Source organism: Mercenaria mercenaria, chromosome 16 (assembly GCF_021730395.1).
Source record: "Mercenaria mercenaria strain notata chromosome 16, MADL_Memer_1, whole genome shotgun sequence".
NCBI classification, from domain to species: domain Eukaryota; kingdom Metazoa; phylum Mollusca; class Bivalvia; order Venerida; family Veneridae; genus Mercenaria; species Mercenaria mercenaria.
In genome coordinates this window covers 26,262,890-26,282,612 of record NC_069376.1, presented here as the reverse complement: position 1 = coordinate 26,282,612, position 19,723 = coordinate 26,262,890, and the positions used below count along the sequence as shown (strand labels likewise).

The 19,723-nt window shown below is 35.0% G+C and overlaps 1 protein-coding gene across 1 annotated transcript in view; it reads right to left on the bottom strand.

Annotated features, from left to right (window-relative positions):
• Positions 1-14,008, bottom strand: part of LOC123540441 (uncharacterized) — a 34,268-nt gene extending 20,260 nt beyond the window's left edge. The window contains exons 1-7 of the mRNA XM_053526452.1: positions 13,909-14,008; positions 9,095-9,261; positions 7,008-8,130; positions 5,818-5,873; positions 4,337-4,426; positions 2,858-3,007; positions 383-582 (exon numbers count right to left, since the gene is read on the bottom strand). Of these exons, the coding sequence (XP_053382427.1) occupies positions 383-582; positions 2,858-3,007; positions 4,337-4,426; positions 5,818-5,873; positions 7,008-8,130; positions 9,095-9,247 (1,772 nt within the window). The 5' untranslated portion in view covers positions 9,248-9,261; positions 13,909-14,008. The remainder of the gene's footprint in view (positions 1-382; positions 583-2,857; positions 3,008-4,336; positions 4,427-5,817; positions 5,874-7,007; positions 8,131-9,094; positions 9,262-13,908) is intronic.
• Between the last annotated feature and the right edge of the window lie 5,715 nt (positions 14,009-19,723).

Sequence of the window (19,723 nt, the reverse complement as noted above, 5' to 3'; positions counted from 1 at the left end):
TTATGCCTCATTCTGCCTCAGTGTAAATACATGTACATGTTTTTTTTGACCAGCTAAATAAAACAAGAGCTGTCCATAAGACAGCACATTCGACATTTCTCAGTGCTTTACTTTGAATTACAGTTTACTAATAAAAACTTTTTAACACTTTAACCAAACAATTCTTAGTAAAAAAGGGGCATAACTCTGTTAAAAATTCAAATCAGAGTTATGGCGATTGTTTCTCCTGGTGTAGACTTTAAAGTAAATAATATTTCAAGTTTCAAGTCAATAGCTTTGATAGTTACAAAGATCAAAAATCTTAACCAATGGTGACAGCGATGGCAGGTGAGTGCAATAGCTCTACTTTTTCTCTGAAAAAGTCGAGCTAAATGAAACCAACTTTTTTGCTGCTTTTCTCCGTCTTCCTCTGCCTGGAGTCTCCAAGTTTTCTCCTTCTTCTTCCACTTTTAGTTCATTTTCTTTCTTCTTTTTCTCTTTGTAAAACTGAGCTACCAGTGCTGGACAGGTCTTCAAGTGTAACTGTTGCCAGCGTAACACCAGATTATCTCTTTTACAGTGCTCACATGTATATGTAAGATGCTGAAATAAATAATTTTTGTAAAATATGAAGAACAAAGCCACCAGAAAGTTCAATAAATGTCAAGTGCTAATCATTTCAATTGGAAGTGGTTGATCACGGAAAGGGTCAAAATAAAGTATACATGTAAATGGGAGGATGGGGGTGAGGGGGTGGGGTTGAAATGTTTATAAAGGAATCAATATTTTTTCAAATAAAGAATGTAATTAAATCAATGCCTTTAAATATTACATTCAACCTCTGTAAACAAACTCTACGAAGAGTCAATACCTCACTACTATCTCTTAACACTGTATAATCTTTCTAAATTTACTAGTTTTTACTGACTTTACCTCACAAACATTTCAGATTTACCAACAGCGATCACTAAAAGAAAATAAAAATATTTCAGATTTATCAACAATGACCATTAACAAAGGCTGCAAACATTTCAGATTATCAGCAGAGCTCACTAACAGAGGTTGCAAACATTTCAGATTACTAACAGAGCTCACTAACAGATACAGCAAACATTTCAGATTACCAACAGAGCTCACTAACAGATGCAGCAAACATTTCAGATTTACCAACAGAGCTCACTAACAGAGGTTGCAAACATTTCAGATTACTAACAGAGCTCACTAACAGATGCAGCAAACATTTCAGATTTACCAACAGAGCTCACTAACAGATGCAGCAAACATTTCAGATTACTAACAGAGCTCACTAACAGAGGTTGCAAACATTTCAGATTACTAACAGAGCTCACTAACAGATGCAGCAAACATTTCAGATTACCAACAGAGCTCACTAACAGAGGTTGCAAACATTTCAGATTACTAACAGAGCTCACTAACAGATGCAGCAAACATTTCAGATTACCAACAGAGCTCACTAACAGAGGTTGCAAACATTTCAGATTACTAACGGAGCTCACTAACAGAGGTTGCAAACATTTCAGATTACTAACAGAGCTCACTAACAGATGCAGCAAACATTTCAGATTTACCAACAGAGCTCACTAACAGAGGTTGCAAACATTTCAGATTACTAACAGAGCTCACTAACAGAGGTTGCAAACATTTCAGATTACTAACAGAGCTCACTAACAGATGCAGCAAACATTTCAGATTACCAACAGAGCTCACTAACAGAGGTTGCAAACATTTCAGATTACTAACAGAGCTCAGTAACAGATGCAGCAAACATTTCAGATTTACCAACAGCAATCACTAAGAGAAAATAAAAAATATTTCAGATTTATCAACAATGACCATTAACAAAGGCTGCAAACATTTCAGATTACCAACAGAGCTCACTAACAGAGGTTGCAAACATTTCAGATTACTAACAGAGCCCACTAACAGAGGTTGCAAACATTTCAGATTACCAACAGAGCTAACTAACAGATGCTGCAAACATTTCAGATTACCAGCAGAGCCCACTAACAGAGGTTGCAAACATTTCAGATTACTAACAGAGCTCACTAACAGAGGCTGCAAACATTTCAGATTACCAACAGAGCTAACTAACAGATGCTGCAAACATTTAAGATTACCAGCAGAGTTCACTAACAGAGGTTGCAAACATTTCAGATTACCAACAGAGCTCACTAACAGAGACTGAAAAAATTCAGATTTACCAACAGCGCTCGCTAACAAGGCTGAACGCATTTCAGATTTACCAACAGAGCTCGCTAACTGAGGCTGCTAACATTCAAGATTTACCAACGGCAACTACTAACAGAGGTTGCAAACATTTCAGATTTACCAACAGCCATCACTAATAGAGGCTGCAAACATTTCAGATTTACCAATACCTCCCACTAACAGGTTGCAAACATTTCAAATTTACCAACAGCTCTCACTAAAAGAGGTTGCAAACATGTCAAATTTACCAATAGCTCTCACTAACAGAGGTTGCAAACATTTCAGATTTACCAACAGCAATCACTAACACAGGCTTGGGTGTTTACAAAATATTGATACAATGATAATATATTTCAACATATTTAAAGAGCTAGGAAAACAAAAATATTCTAGAGTAATATTATCAGTGTAATGATGGTCGAGGAAGACCACAGGTGACCCTTAGTGCGTCATTGCATTATTTCATCATGGGCATGTGCCGTGGTAGAACCACCTGCCTTTTGTTAGCCAGCTGAATTGCTTCTTTCATGAAAAGTTTATTGTCCCATTGTGTGAGGCTAAAACTCACATTAGTGAGGGGCAAGTGATCTAAGTCAGAGACCTTAATCACTCAGCTACCAAGACCTCATGTCTTTAATTTGTTCATTACCTCTCTGCCACACCATTCGTAATGGTTTGGATAATATGTCACAAAGTTGATCTGTTTATCACACTTGGTACAGTTAAGATATTTCTTCAATTTAAAAACTTTTGCCCAATCAGATCTGTCAAAGCTGCCTTCTGGATTTTCCTCTGTCCACTGAAAAACATAATAACTTTGTAAACACACTTTAACAGGGTAATACAATGTAACATCTGCAGTTTATTTGTTCTGGATTTTGGGGAAATGGCGAGAGGGTGGTATAAGAGTGTGTGTGTGTGTATGGGGGTGGGGGAGTCATTCGAAATAGGAGTGGTATTTTTTAATAAATTAAATGTGAAACATGCCAACTTAACTTTCAGAAGAAAAATTGTTCTAGAAACAGAACTGATTAACTTCTGTTTCAGATGTTAAGATCAATGTAAGTACTAAGAGTGTAGACTTAAATATGTGAAAAAGCATACCTTTTTGACAGCAGAGCTAGGCTGAATTTGGCCCAAAAACACCATGAGAAAACCCTGCTAAGCTAAGGTTTCAATCATAATATCAAAAGTCTGCACAAAAAAAAAACTAACAAAAACCAGATTGGCATCAGCCTTATTTCACTAAAGATTAAACAAAAGTTTTTTTCAAAAGTAAAAAAGAAACAAGAGCTGTCACTAATGGTGACAAATGCTTCCACAGTACCTTGACCTTTGACCTGGTGAACTTGACCTTTGACCTGGTGACCCCAAAGTCAGTAGAGGTCTTTTACTTAATAAGTACTATCAGAATGTGAAGTTTGAAGGTCCTTGGTGCAGTGGTTCGCGAGTAAAGTGCCTTCATGCAAAAAGTTAATGTTGTGACGAACGAACGGACAGAAGTTGAAAACTAATATGCCTCCCTTGGGCATAAAAATATAGTCATCAAAATTCTGACAAAATAGTATCAGCAAAGAAATTGCAAATAACATAATAAAGTATGTCTATAATTTGGCCATTCTTAAATAAACACTTGTTGCAATTCTCTGACTCACAAATAATTGACACTACTCCAGTTTCTATACTTAAGGAAGTGATGTTTATTTAGCATAAAAAGATAGTGTAATAACTCAGTACATCTGGGGTGGTCCAGACTCATAAAATCAGCCTTACCCAAGGCTGATGATGTACAGTGTAATGTTTACATATTTCTGGAACGGCCAAGAATATAAAGTCAGCCTTACCCAAGGCTGATGATGTACAGAGTAATGTTTACATATTTCTGGAACGGCCAAGAATATAAAGTCAGACTTACCCAAGGCTGATGATGTACAGAGTAATGTTTACATATTTCTGGAACAGCCAAGAATATAAAGTCAGACTTACCCAAGGCTGATGATGTACAGCGTAATGTTTACATATTTCTGGAACGGCCAAGAATATAAAATCAGCCTTACCAAAGGCTGATGATGTACAGCGTAATGTTTACATATTTCTGGAACAGCCAAGAATATAAAGTCAGACTTACCCAAAGTTGATGATGTATAGCATAATGTTTCTGTATATCTGGTATACCATTTACTTCACAATCACAGTGGCTGCATTTGTAACTCTTTCCCTGTAACAGAATATCAAGACTATTTGAACCACGCCATGAGAAAACCAACAAATTGGCTTTGCGATCAGCATGGAACCAGACCAGCCTGCGCATCCTCACAGTATGGTCAGGATCCATGCTGTTTGTTAAAAGTTTCTCTAATTGCAATAGGCCTTGAAAGTGAACAGAATGGATCCTGACCAGACTGTGTGGATGCGTAGGTTGGTCTGGATCCGTGCTAGTCGCAAACTATGTTGTTTTCTCATGGCATGGCTAATTTTAATAACAGGTTCAATAACAAAATTTTCCAAACAGTTAACTTCAAGTGGTTTGTCACATGATTTATCATGGCTCAGAGTTTAGATGCGCAAAAACTGAACGTCAAGGATGTTAGCCAGAGTGGTTTAATATGTAAGAATTGGAACGATGAATCGTGGTAAATATGACGATAAACCACAAGAAGACTTTGACTGTTTTCATTCTTACATGCTCATTTAAATACTTTGATAAAATTAATGCTTGGCTTCTCTTTCATCCGTACAGTAAAGAATTGGATGTCATGCAACAATTTGACATCATTATTGAAATCATAATGCTCTCCAGCTGGTCTGCACGTCAACCTTTGTTTATCGCAATATATACAGAGCTTGGCTTTCTTCTTTGTTTAACTGTCAATCAAATCGAGCCATGTTAGAATAACTGTCAGTTGATGGCTGTGTGTTTTAGAACAAAAAGTCTAAATTAACATTTTTTGCATGTTTGGCAGGTCTGGAGATATTTTGTATTTTTGGTCAATGAAGGACAGTCAAGCTTGCACATGAACATCATAGTTCAGTTGATTTCTTTTTAATTAAAAATCATTACCAATATTATTCCAGTTTATAGTTTATTAGTACAGCTAAATTCTATTACCAAAGTTTAAATCCTTGCACATTTAAATCACAATGAAACAGCCATTTTAGCAAAAAAGAAAATTAATAAATAAAATAAAAAGAAATTTAATGCCACTGAAAGTTAACACAAACGATGATTTCTCAGTATGTGTATTAACTCATAAATAACTAAAATTTTAATACTGCATCATAAAATAAATGAACCATGCCATGAGAAAACCAACTATAGTGCATTTACGACCAGCATGGATCCAGACCAGCTTGCGCACATGTGCAGTCTGGTCAGGATCCATGCTGTTCACTTCCAAGGTGTTTTGCAATTATAGAAACTGTTAGCGAACAGCATGGATCCTGACCAGACTGTGCGGATGGGCAGGCTGGTCTGGATCCATGCTGGATGCAAATGCGCTATGTTGGTTTTCTCATGGCGTGGCTCATATATTTGAGCAATCAGTATAATGAAATAAACTACAAATGTAAGCTGTTGCAAAGTTCACACAATATTTTCTAATTACATACTTTTTTTGATGGAGTTTTCCTTGAAGATGCTGTGTAAATTTCTTGACTATCACCATCTGAAAAGTAAGTAGAAGACAATACAAAAATATTGTCAGAAATTGTTCGTTCCAGACCAGCTGACACCTTTTTTGTGAGCTAAACTTGTTAATTTTGAAGAAAATATAGTTGGATAATGGTTTTACTTACAGTTTTACTTACAGATAAATTCTACTCCAATTCCTACAGCTAAAAAGTGAAATTCAAAATGATGAAAAATAACAGAAAATTCAGGAACAATCTTGTTTAAAGGCCCTGATCTCCAGATTTTGGCTAAAAATGACCTTTCCTTAAACTGAAGTTTGGTCATCTTATGAATACAAGTTTTTGTTTCTAAACTATCTTAAATATGCCAATCAAGAAAAACAAGATGTCCAAGGCAGGAATTGAAAGCAGGCACCATAGTAATGAAAATTTTCCCCGCTGTCTTAACCAAAATACCATGAAGGAATACGCATTTACCAATCTTTAAGTGTTACAAATGCTTCTCAATTTTCAAAGTAAAAATAAGTAATCACAACAAATTCTCAAATGTTTCCATAACATATAGTCGGTCAGTAATTAAGATTCAAAGCATCCTCAGGAAATATATCATTAATGTCCTAATACCTAAAAATTTTGCTTTTTTTTTGTTACACAGTATTTACCCTAAGGGGTACCACATGTTTTAAGACTCTATAGTTTTCACTCAGTTTTACTAACGTTTCGGCCTTAAGGCCTTTATCAAACTGACAACTTCCGAGAATTACTCTACATCATGGCGTCTCATAATATAACAACATTTGAAATACAAAACCGGAATTGACAGTATGTTATTAAACGTCAACGTAAAATCCCGCTAAAAAGCGATACACATTTATGATGCACAAGGACTGTCTAAGACTTTTTAATCATGTGGCCAGTAGACAGTCCTTGTGCATCATAAATGTGTATCGCTTTTTAGCGGGATCTCACGCTGACGTTTAATAATGTTACGTTAATGCCTTAAGGCCGAAACGTTAATAAAACTGAGTGAAAACTATAGAGTTTTTTTTAGTTGTCGTAAGATCTGGAGGCCAGTGCCTTAAAGAAGTTATCTATCTTCAGTTGTGAAACTCTAATTTCATTACAGCATACAGAAAACCAAACAAACACTTATCTCTTGCTATCGTTACCATTATCTTTGAAGTCTTCTTCCATCTGCTCACTGTTTCTTTCTTTCTTTATCATGAGTCTCCTTTCCACATTGTCTACTTTTACGTCTTCTCCATTGAGATCGCCATCATCTAATGCAGCATAATTTACCTCTTTCCTTTTACGACCTTTCCTTCTAGATCCTTGAGAAACATTTAAATCCACATTAGTGTCATCAGCCTCTTCACCTATTGATTTCTTTTTTCTTCTTCTTCTTTTAATACTCAAGTTAGGATTTATAGCACTTTCAGGAGTGTTTGCCTGAGAAGTTTCGGGTTCTTCAAGTGCCTTTCTTCTTCCCTTTCTTCGAACTGGTGCACTAACAGGTGTATTGAGTAAATCAAAACTTTCATCATTTGGATCAAGTTTTACATTCTCAACAGGATGTTCCTGTTCAACTGAGTTATTTACATCCTGATCATTAGGTTCATGTATGCTAGTATTTTCTTCAATTATGGATTTTTTCAACTTTCCTTTTCTTCTACCTGGAGTTTTCTTTTTAGCAGGAGTTTTGTTAGTTTCACCTAAAGATGCATTGTTTTTTGAATCATTTCCATTTTGAGTATCAGTAACATCTTGTTCAGTCTTTACAGAAATCTCATTCAGTGAATTTCCACCTGCAACTGTCTTCCCAGTAACACCCTTTTCTATTACTCTATCACATTTTTCTATATACTTTGAAGTTCGTTTGCTTTCCACAGCATTTCGAAGTGCCTCTATTTCTTCTTTAGAGGCAATAAGTCTTTCATCCAAATCGTTTACACTGTCTTTAATAGAATGTGATACTTGAGCAATTTTTCGTCTTTTACTTCTACCGTCAACTGCAGGATGAGTTTGAGCTTTTTTAGCCTTGACAGCACTTTGGCTATCTGTTTCTTTTTCTATTTTTATATTTGTTACATCTAAGGTATTGTTATTTACTTTCCGTGACCTTCTTTTACCCTTTTTGGCAGATGTATCAGTGAGTCTCTCTTTATCATGTTTAACAGGAGTTTTTTGTTCTTTGGTAAGATCTTCACCTGATTCATTTTCAATTATTTTGTTTTCACCCTCCTTAACTTTAACCTCACCTGCAGACTTATTTGCAAGTCCTTTTTTAGATCCCTGAATGAACAAAAGAGAAATAAAACTTTCTAAAAAGCTACAACTATAAATTCAAAATGTTAAAACAACTCTAGACAACTGAATCAGAATGTGAGAATTTGTTTGTTTTGGGTTTAATGCTGTTTTTCAACTGTATTTCAGTTATGTAATGAAAGGCAGTTAACCTAATCCAAGTTCTTAGCTTCTAAACCAGTACAAACCTGTTCTCTGCAAGTATCTGCCAACTTCCTCACATGAATCAAAGGTGGAGGACGATGAATTCAGACAAAGTGTCTTTAATCGAATCTTCACGGAGAATATAGGCCCGACATGGGAATCAAACTGATGACCCCGAAATCCATAGATGTGCGCTCTCCCTGTTGAGCTAAGCAGGCGGACAGAATATGAGAAAGAATTACTTTTAAACTTCAGTTTGAATAATAGCATAAAAACTGAATAGAATAGAACAGGAATAAAGAGAAAAGAATCAGGTTCTTTGGAAAATGAGAATGACTGTATCATACTTTATTAATTTTGGAAAAACTTAAATAAATGGAAAAGGACTATAATTTTTATTCAAAGACAGCATTATGTTGCTTCTGAAACAAAACTTGGAATTCTTTCTTCTTAAGGGGGGCCTCTGTGGTCCAGTGGTAAAGGTCGCTGACTTCGAATCACTTGCCCCTCACCACTGTGGGTTTGAGCCTCACTTGGGGTGTTGAATTCTTCATGTGAGGTAGCCATCCTGCTGGCTTACAGAAAGTCGGTGGTTCTACCCCGGTGCCCGCTCATGATGAATGCACGGAGGGGCACCTTGGGTCTTCCTCCAGCATCAAAAGCTGGAAAGTCGAATATGACCAGCATTTATGTCTGTGACGTTAAACCCAACAGAATTAATGGTAAATCGATGCACACACTACATAAAAAATAAAACATTTTTACTAAGCTTGTGTTTTAAGAAAGCAAAAACAGCTATGGAGAGTACCTGACTTTCAGAAGTTTCTTCTGTCTCAAAATCCTTCCAGACTTTTGGTTTTCTCTCTCTCCGCGAGTACACTTTATAATCAGCTGGAGATATACCACTGCTCTGCCTTGATTTACCTCCCTTCTTGCCTTCTGCTGGAGGTGTGGCTTCCATCTTTCATCAACACACTATAAAGCAGATCATAATCAGATAAGGTCTGAAACAGCCATGTCATACTGCCAAACTCAAGATTTCATTTTTTCCCCATAATTATGAATGTAAAATCAAATATGACATAAAACGGCAAAATTCTCATTACTAGTAGAATGAGGGAGGCTTCAGTGTGCGCGCATGTTTTCATTGCTATGCCGGGCTCAATCTACTTTCGTTGTTGAAAAAATGGTGTGAGAACTACCTTGTCACTTCTTTATCATTGACAAATTCTGAATATTTTAGAGAAGAAAGTTTCCAGCCATCCGGTTAACCCTGAGACACCTAGCCTGCGTTCTAGCCCTCTAATAAAATCCTCTAGGATTTTTTCAAGCTATGCAGTAATAAATCTATTTATGAATTATGCATTTTTATGTTAAAATACTGTACTTTAATCTAGATAATAAGTTGCTAACGTTCATATTGATATTTGTTTAAGATATTAAATCAACAGACTTTATTTAGATATTAAAACAACACCGCAACAAATACCATTATTAGTAAAATTAATTGAATAATTCATCAATTGCAAATAAATCAAAAGAATGCACAGATAACATGTTCTTGCATACATTAATAATAGTTGTATCATAGCTCGGTGTTTTTTCTTAACATATTTGGTGCAGGTAAATCGTATACACGGAGTACAGGGTGCGGTAACTAAAAGTGTGCAGGTATTTAATACCCACACTCTAGTTACCGCACTGTTGGATAGGAAAGTATGCCAGCATGTCTGGAACAGTAGACAGCGAAGTGTATCTTATTGATTTTCTGCTCTCGCATTGGTTTATTTTACCTGGGCTTTACACATTTGTAAAGCAAGGATTTTAAGTACTCAGTGAACTGCTGTATATGGTAATGTGGAACGCCTACAACTACCATATATGGATGGCTATGATACAAAACAGAAAGAACATTAAAACTCGCGGGTAAACCATTTGTATGAGGCTATGCCCCCTCGTACAAATCGTTTACCCTCGAGTTTCAATGCTCTTTCTATTACTTAGTTATCATACCTTAATGCCGTGATTTTACTTTTCATTTTGTGCTTTTAATTCAATAAATCGTGCGTAAGTGATTCAACATAATATGGGTATGTGCAAATAATCAATCATTTATGGAGATCTGATAAGCAGGGAAAACTCAAGAAAAGATTAACTAAATTTTACATAATGTATACAGTATTTATGTTGCATCAATAACAAAAATAATCGACGACTTTATAAAAATAATCAACATTACTTTCCAGGCATGATCGTCATGCTAATAACAGAAATAATCGGCATGACCGTCATGTGAATAATGAATATAATAGACATGACATGATAAGGAAAATTATCAGCACAACCTCGGCTTTAAAAATATACAAACCTTAAAAATATATATAATTTTTGCTCTGAATTAAGTTTAGTATTTAAGTACAGTATTGCTATCTTTTGCAAACAAAATATGAATAATTAAATCAATTTATTACGTATCATTCTAAATAAATTGAGTACCGAACGGCTAGAATTATAGCGGATAGGCTAGGCATCCGGTTACTGGATAGCTATCTAGAGAACACAGGCTAGGCATCTGGCTATGTGACGGCTTGACACTTCCTTTAGATCAGAAGCATTTTAAAAAAGTTGTGGGTCAATTGGTGACTATAATTTTAATACATGTACAGAATTTCAAACAGCATAAATATTGGTCAAATCAACATGGAGACATGTCCAGATACCTGTGCTTTGTCACAGTAACACACAGTCACGACTAGTCCAAATAACAGGACGTTTCGGGACAGTGTGATAACTTTTGACTGTCGCTGTCTCTGTCACAACCAAACTTATTCTGCATATTTCTGTTAGGAAATTCCTAATTAAAATCTGTTGGGAACGTTTTCTGGTACATGTACAAAGTATTTCTAATGATTACATAATTATCTGATAATGAATTTATGCCGACATTATTTAATGCATAAAACTTCGCTGACATTTTATGAATGTATACTGAATTCTGTGTTTTATTTCAGAAATTTAGTGTCATATCGGCAGTGTGCTGTTATTGAAATAAGTGTCTGGGTAGATATATACCTCCTTGCACCTGTTGTATAATATTTTCGAAGATTTAAGTCTCTTATTTAAAATTATGGATTAAAGTCAACCTATATTTGGTTACTCCACATGAATATTAATGTTGAATTTATTAAAGCAAGTAAGCCTGACCATTATATTATGACTTTTTTGGATTTTTTAAGGAAGTGGCTATTCTTACGGTCCCGTAGGAATAGCCTCGGAGGCTATTCTTACGGCTCTCCTGTAAAAACAGTGAAAAGTCCGCTGATCGGATGGGCAGAAGCCATTTAACGTACTGGTACTGATGATAAACCCGAACAGAAAATGAGGTTTTTACCTGTAACTTTTTTATTTCTGCAATTTGTAATCAATGGTCGGTATCAAAATAAAGCTTAACATTTGCTGAAAACTTTACATAATTCAAATTTATATTTAGTTAGCAAACTCACACGAAGTGAGGCCCTGAAAGGGGTTTGTAAAATGGGGACTGTAAGCAGGTTGACTGATGATAAATTCGAACACTTTGTCATTTATAAAATTTTCTTTGTAGTATTATATTGAAACTTTCCCCAAAAAGCTGCAACAGTCATTCCTGATCCAGTAATGAAAAGTGACCCAATGTCAGGCCTTCATGTGGCGACAGTGAGCATGCGCAAAAAAGCACCCTCTTCCCCAGTAATTTTGGATAAATATTTTTTATACAGATAAATGTAAGTCATTTATTTATACAGAATATTTACCAATTTTGTTTTTGTTTACACCAGTTGGTGTTGTAAATGGAAACTATTAGATAATGTGTTCAATTTTATAAATAACAGATTGCAATCAAATATTTCCAAGGTGGTTCGACTTTATCATCTGTCCGGGTTTATCATCAGTACCAGTACACGTTTTTAGTAAACAGTGATGTTTTTCTAATGTCCTTAACTTTCTTAAAACACAAATTAGATCATTATTTTTTGATCAATGGAAAGGTTATATTATAAAACAAGCAATTTATTAATTGTTTTTAATTATTACTTCAAAATAAGATGGATTAGTTATGAACGCTTAACTTACACTGTTTTTTTTAAAAGTTTTGAACATCCCTATGCCGCTATTAAAATTATATGTCATTTAAAACGGTTATTCGTTTAAAAAAGGCAGTGGCTAGAGAACCGGAATCGGTCCCTAGACTGCGAACTTATTCGTCCGGAACCGGTTCTCTAAGCAAAATACCGTGCATAGGCTAGGGAACCGGAATTTTATTTCTATGCATAATGCTGCCGAAATCCACTTTGTTTCTTGGTAAGACCTAGTGTCATGCATATTATTATCTTAATTAATTTTACCATGCCCTTGCATTTAACTGCGTTTACTGTCTCCAAAAGTGTACTCGCTGCATATATACCATGTCTGCCGTATTGGAATGATATAAACTAGTACGAATGAATGCGTGAAAACTACTTCGCTGTTTTTAAATGTTATTAAATTTGGCTTTAAACTTGTACTATATTTAAATTATTTAAATATAAAATAATACTGGTTTGTATTTGCGTCATTACATATTTATAGATGAACAAATTAATTTAATTGCCCTTAAAACTTCATACATGCAGATTCTTTGATCACTTTAAATACTGGTTTGTAACACCTCGGCATTTCACGTTCAAAGATATGTAATCAGTACTAATTAACAGAAATTACTTAATTTGTTTTAATCGTTTCTTTTATTGTCATACACCTTTTAAGTTTAAATTTCAAGTTTATTTCGGCTCCAGTGTCGACGATTTCGCATTCATTCGTACTAGTTTATTTTATCATTCCAATATGGCAGACAGTATGCGGCGAGTACACTTCTGGAGACACAGTAGACATAAATAAATAAAAGGGCATAGCTTGCTGAAATAGTAAAATTAATTAACTTATTAAGATAAGAACATGCACATGATACTTACCAAAAGAAACAAAGTGAATTTCGCCAGTTTTATGCATAGAAATGAAATTCCGGTTCCCTAGCCTATGCACGGTACTTTGGCTACAGAACCGGTTCCAGACGAATAAGTTCGGTGTCTAGGGAACCGACTCCGGTTCTCTAGCCACTGCCTTTAAAAAAAGATATTTTAATACGAAAAACACAAAACTGCCATAGGAATAACCACTTGGGGCTTTTCAGTAATCGTACGGGAGAGCCGTAGGAATAGACACCTGCAGACTTTTCACTATTCTTACAGGAGAGCCGTAAGAATAGCCTGCGAGGCTATTCCTATGGGACCGTAAGAATAGCCACTTCCTTTTTTAAAGTCTTTGTTTTCCTAACAGTAAAATGCAGATGGGTAATGCTTAGAGGGAAGACAACTATAAAATATCACATCATAAAACAAGTCACCCCAATAAGTCAAATGAGTAAGGCCAGGTCTAGACAAGCTTACTGTCGCTGAGTGGCTGCTTTTTTAATTTCTGACTTTTGCAGCCGTCACAGTTTGACCGTCACAAATTAAAACAAACTGTACACGTCGGATTAGTTCGACTAGGCCAGGTCATGACAGTCGATTAAAAACCAGTAAAATAGGCCAGAATAAAACATACAATTATCAGATAATTATGTGACTCCCTTTCTGTATACTGCAACAAGGCCTGCTGTAATATTTGTAAGATCGTGGAGAAATTATTACAATTAGTTGATTTCACGACTGGGAATAATACCCGTTGTGTATGCCCCGTACCATACCGTGTATCTCACAGCACCATTTTTGGGACCCCGGTTTGACAGAGAGTTATTACCATCTTCTTCTACTTCTGTTTCTATAGAATACTATGCACAATCAACGTATATTATATTGTTGGGTTTTTAAATGAATTATAGACAGATCAGTGCATAAAAACTCGCTGGTAACTTGATCGGAAAGGAATTCCAGACAGTTCCCCCCCCAAGACTATTCCCCCTCTGACAATTCCCCCCCTGACGATTCCCCCCCAAACTGGGGGGAAATTGTCACCTTATTTTATTTATATTATTTTTTCTTTATACTGATATAAAAATATCTTTTTTTTTTACTAATTTTGTTCAAAGGTGAGCTTTTTATTATTCTACATGAAAAAATTATTATTCTTTGACCTGGTAACTAACAGTTCATTGGATAACTATATTTATGTCCTTTATTCTATTATCTATATTTTTTAGTTAGACATTGTGAAAATATTCTTAGGACGGGCGTCGGAAGTAGTTTGATATTGGGGCCGCGAAAGGTGGGGTAGGTACTGGAGGGAGATACCCCCTCCCATAATGGAGGTACGGGGAGGTTCCCCGGAAAATTTTTGTTCTGGTACATTTTAGGGGTATTGACTCCAGTATTTTCTTACCATTTACATAATGTTACAAATTTAAGAAATGATTTAAAAAGTTTTTCATGATGAAAACAGGTGAAATCAGAGAATACGTACCTCATCATAGAGAAGCCAAGCACTGAACACTGAATGAGCGCTGTTCAGGATTTTTTATTCCAAAAGTGCGTTTTGGAAATTTGAAATTTAGTGGTTGGTTAGGAGTATCCATTATGAGTATTATAAAAGATTTGACGTAAGTTAAACTTCACTTCTTATTTTGTTTGAAATATCAATTTTTGAATAAAAACAATTTATGCAATTAATTCCTTACATATTAGCGGTGTGATAAATCTTAATACTTAATTACCTCTTCCATAAAAAAAACATGACAATTATTTTTCTTAATTTTCTACATTAATTCCTTAGATCTTAGCGGCACGGTATATAATGTGGTATCATTTTTAAGTGTATTGACTATATTGTGTGGCTTCTTTAATAAACTTAGCTATCTTAAGAAGCAGCTTAGCATTTTTCGAAGACATTGAATTATTATTAATTTTCTGAATAGTGGGCCATTGTGTATTACCAAGGTTCTTCTTTCTAATATCTGTATATTGAGTGTAGGACAAAATCCCCTGCGGATTTTTCAATATCTATAATTATCTACATCTAATGAATGTGAATTGAAAGAGGTGTCTTGAAAATAATTATAATCATAGAGTATAATATCAATAACTGATGCACTTATTAAAGAACAAAATTCAGCCAAAAGACTCAAAAAGAGATTTTTAAATAATTATGTTAACTGTGCCATTGGTTAACTGTATCCATTATTTTAACTAATGTAGATATTTTCAGGACACAAATACACAAAAATGTATCGCATAAAATATGAAAACGCCAGAAAATATTGGCAAAGATTAATGAGTGCCAGGTCAGTACTTACGGACAATTATAACTCACAGGACAACTGCATCCGCTTTATTTGATTTTATATATATGTAGAATATGATAAATACTTCCAACTTATAGAAGGATTATTTACACATGAAACAGGAAATAGGACTTGTATAAAATAAATCTCAAACCTTTTTGGGATATTTTATTCCAGAAAAAAAACCCTAAAAATTAAAATGTATACTAATTAAGGGATACATACAAACAAATCATTGTTCCTTTGACTTCTCAACTCGATTGAAAGGTGCTGATTACCAGAATCGCGTAATGACATTATTGCAATAAACAAATTTAATCAAAACGGTAACCAGTCAATCTTTCACACCTCTTGATTGAATTACCAGCTGTAAAACAGTAATCAAAGCTGACATTGATCATTTATGATACTGTTTTTGTTACATTTTAATTGTGATTATGATATTTATAAACAAAATATAACAATTTGTCCATGTATAATGACAATTATCAGTATTACTTTGTGTGATACTTTTGATGAAGCACTTGTTGGAAATTGTGATAAACCAAAATTAGATAATGCCAATCAACTTCTTCTTGTAAGAAATTTATCAAAACCTGTATTGTAAGGATATAGTACTTTTTATCCAGAGAAAATACTATTACTCCATGCTTTCTGGAATGAAAGCAAACCGACACATGTAACATCCTTAATAAATTTCATGATGAATTCCAAGGACGTTTCAACTTGTAAAATTGTATTGATATTTCATCGTTTTTTTAATTCATGTTTGCAGCTTCGTTTTTGATCAAGTTTTTCATATTAATGTTTAAAGTGGTATTATTGGCTTTTATTAACATAACTGTAATCTTTTTAGTTTTCCCCAATTAATATGATTAAGATAGTTTTATTGTCCAACATCGGGAAACTATATGCTATTTTGACGATCAGATTACCTTATTAAATGTTAATATTTTCTATTTTTTTACATACATCTTTGCATAGAGGTTCCATTATAGATACCGTTAACAAATAAATAAATTGCTTTAAAAATAATTAAGTTCTCAGCCATGGCTACTTATCCAAAATGCTACTACTTCACATAAAAAAATTCCTTATTTTGGGTACCAAATTAATGCATCAAATATAAGTTTTTCTATTTACTTTTAAATATACAGTATTGGAGTATAGAATTTTTCCATATTAAATAAACTTTACAACCCTTTAAACATATTATAATATGGAGAGGGGGAACTGTCACCCTTACATAACATTGTGGGGGGAATTGTCCGGGAGTGAATTGTCTTGGGGGGGGGGGGGATTGTCTTGAGGGGGAATCATCTTGGGGGGGGAATAGTCTGACAACCATCGGAAAGGGCCTGCCATATGCTTATTACTAGAAATTATTTCATTAAAATCACGTTGAAACCGTTGTTAAAAGTGAGAAAGATGTAATGAAGTGCGCATAAAAAATGTAAAAAGAATATATAGTGCTTAAGCAAAAACAAAAGACATACCTTCAATAAGGGATATAGAAGCCAGTAGTCTCGTGTAGACCGATTTAATATTTTGATATTTTACGTTGTCTACCTAAAGAGAGGGATATCGATCAGTCAAAAATATATAACGATATTCAACTCTTGAGTACAATTACTTGGACTAAGAAGACAGTTGCTCAGCTAATAGAATAAGGCTGGGTCTGGACTGTAAATTGCATGGGAGCGTATTCCACAGCCGAATGTGTGGTTATAATATGGTCACCGATTTTTGTTACGAACATAAAATATATTTTCGTTAATTGTTATGTAATAATAGTTCAAAGTAATATTAAATCATGCGTTTTCTTACCCTCCTTTAAGGCTCTGAAGATGTTTTAGGGTGGGTTAACATCACATCGACACACATGATAGGTCAAATGGCATCTTTCCAGCTTTTCATGGTTGAGGAAGACCCCAAATGCGCTTATGTGCCTTTTTCGTCAATGGGTAGAACCATCGACCTCCGTATTCCAGCTGGGTGGTTTCCTCACATGTTGAATGCTACGCCCAAAGCGAGACTCGAAGCCACATCATTGAAGGGCATCAGCAAGTCATTCAATCGGCCCCAGAGGCCATCTCTCAAGAATAAGTTCCAAGTATGCAATATTAACAGTAGTGTTTGACATGTACAGAAATTTTATATGTAACTCTAAATAGCAGAAACCTTCATCTCCTAACACAGTCTTATCCTATGGTATTTCAGATCAAGTATAAGCAGCCAAACTCCTGTAAAGAAAGCAGTCAGTCTAGAGAAAAAGCGTAAATGAAGTCTGTAGATTTCGAAACTGCTGATGAGAAGCCGGAGGAAGCATCTATCATGAGTGATAACTCTGTTGAGTTAACACGGGAGACAAGCAATGACAACATCAATGAAAACACAGTCACCCTGATATACCTAATGATGACTGGTGTAACCAGTCTACCTAAAAAAGAGGTTCAAACAAGCGAGTTTGTGTTTCCACAACTGCATTCATACGTTACTAAAAATTATTAAGATATAATCTCAGAGCTCAGCAATTGCTAAAGTAAAATGAGTATGCTGAAAAAAAAAAAAACAACAACAGTTTTTGTTAACTCTAAGGCCTCAATTGGAATCTGAAAGGTATAGACCTGTACGGCTTGTATAATGATACGGCATACGTCAACCAAAATAATTATGAAGGTACATACATTAATTTTAAATCTTAGAAATACCATTTTTTTACAGGTAAAGAAGACTGGTCAACTTGGCTTCGAATCTTTGGTTTACAGGTGCAGATGGGGACATGAGGAAAACCTTTACAACCCACTACCTAAAGTAGAAGGTCAAACAAGCGGGTTTGTGTTTCCACTACTGCATTCATTCGTTACTCAGAATTATGAAGATCTAATCGTAGAGCTCAGCAATTGCTGTGAATTTCGGATGAAAAAACATGGAGAAACAGCTGAAGAATATGCGGCTGTATGACAAGGTACATGAGTACAGAGACTGAAAAACCTTCATGTGGAGATTCCTGGGCGGTCTATTGGAAGACAAGTAGAATATTACAAGGAACCGACGAATATGGATAAAGCTGGCTTCTACGAAGCTAACTTTATAGAGAAGAAATTCTGGGAGGTTGGACAGAGAAAACAAAGAAAAGGTTACCAGACGGATTCAAGGAATACAGTCTTTGGCGAGCAATATTATTATTGCGACAATAATCAAATAACTATAAAAGAGTTATGGACAATTAAGTCAAGCAGGATTCCCGGCCTCATGAAACCTGAGGAAAGAATAAGCAAGACTAACGATTCAAGTACTTAAAATAAGAACAAGATTCATGTAGATATAACAGAACAGGTACCTGGAAGACCCGAAAGAATTGAAATCGTGCAGGCGCCTAGTGGAAAACAAGGCTTGATTGAAAGACAAGCGAAGAACACTATGGAGTGTTTTGAATGCCATAAAAAAGAGACATATGACGAGAAACCTACAAATGAAGAAAGCACTTATTAGAGAGGCTACTAATGACAATCTAATTGAAAAGACAACGAGCTCTTAAAACCTCTGCTGTTTTCTGTAATTTGAGATAACCTTAATTACAGTGCCTTTCTTACATACATGTATTGAATATTTGAACAGTAAAGCTCATTGAAGTATTTTGCTTAAATGCTTTGTATTAAGGCTGTTGATGTATTGTAACTTAAGGTAACTTAACTTATTAACTTAACTTAACTTACTATATATTACATTGCTTAAAGTGATTCACATTCTTAGGCTCAACTTAAGTCTTTTTTTTTAGATATTTAAATGTTTATGACAACGGGAGTCATGCTACGGGAAACCGTAGTATAATGAAATGCGACTGAAATGCTACCCTTCGTTCGTCTTTCATTCTTTCACCTGGATTGATTATTCTCAGTTTTGGAGGTTTTACTGGCGACAGAGCATGAAACTGATATTGCCCTGTTAGGTTTTATTCACAAGACAACAACACAAATATTACGCATTGTACCAACTTCTCAACTCATCAACAGTTTTAAATGTCAGAACTTTGTCAAAGTTTGTGACTGTATTCAGTTTCCGCGACTTTGGTGGCTGTAAAATGTCTCTACGTACTTGGATTCAGTGTTGTTATATTTTCTGATCCTTTAAGATCATGGA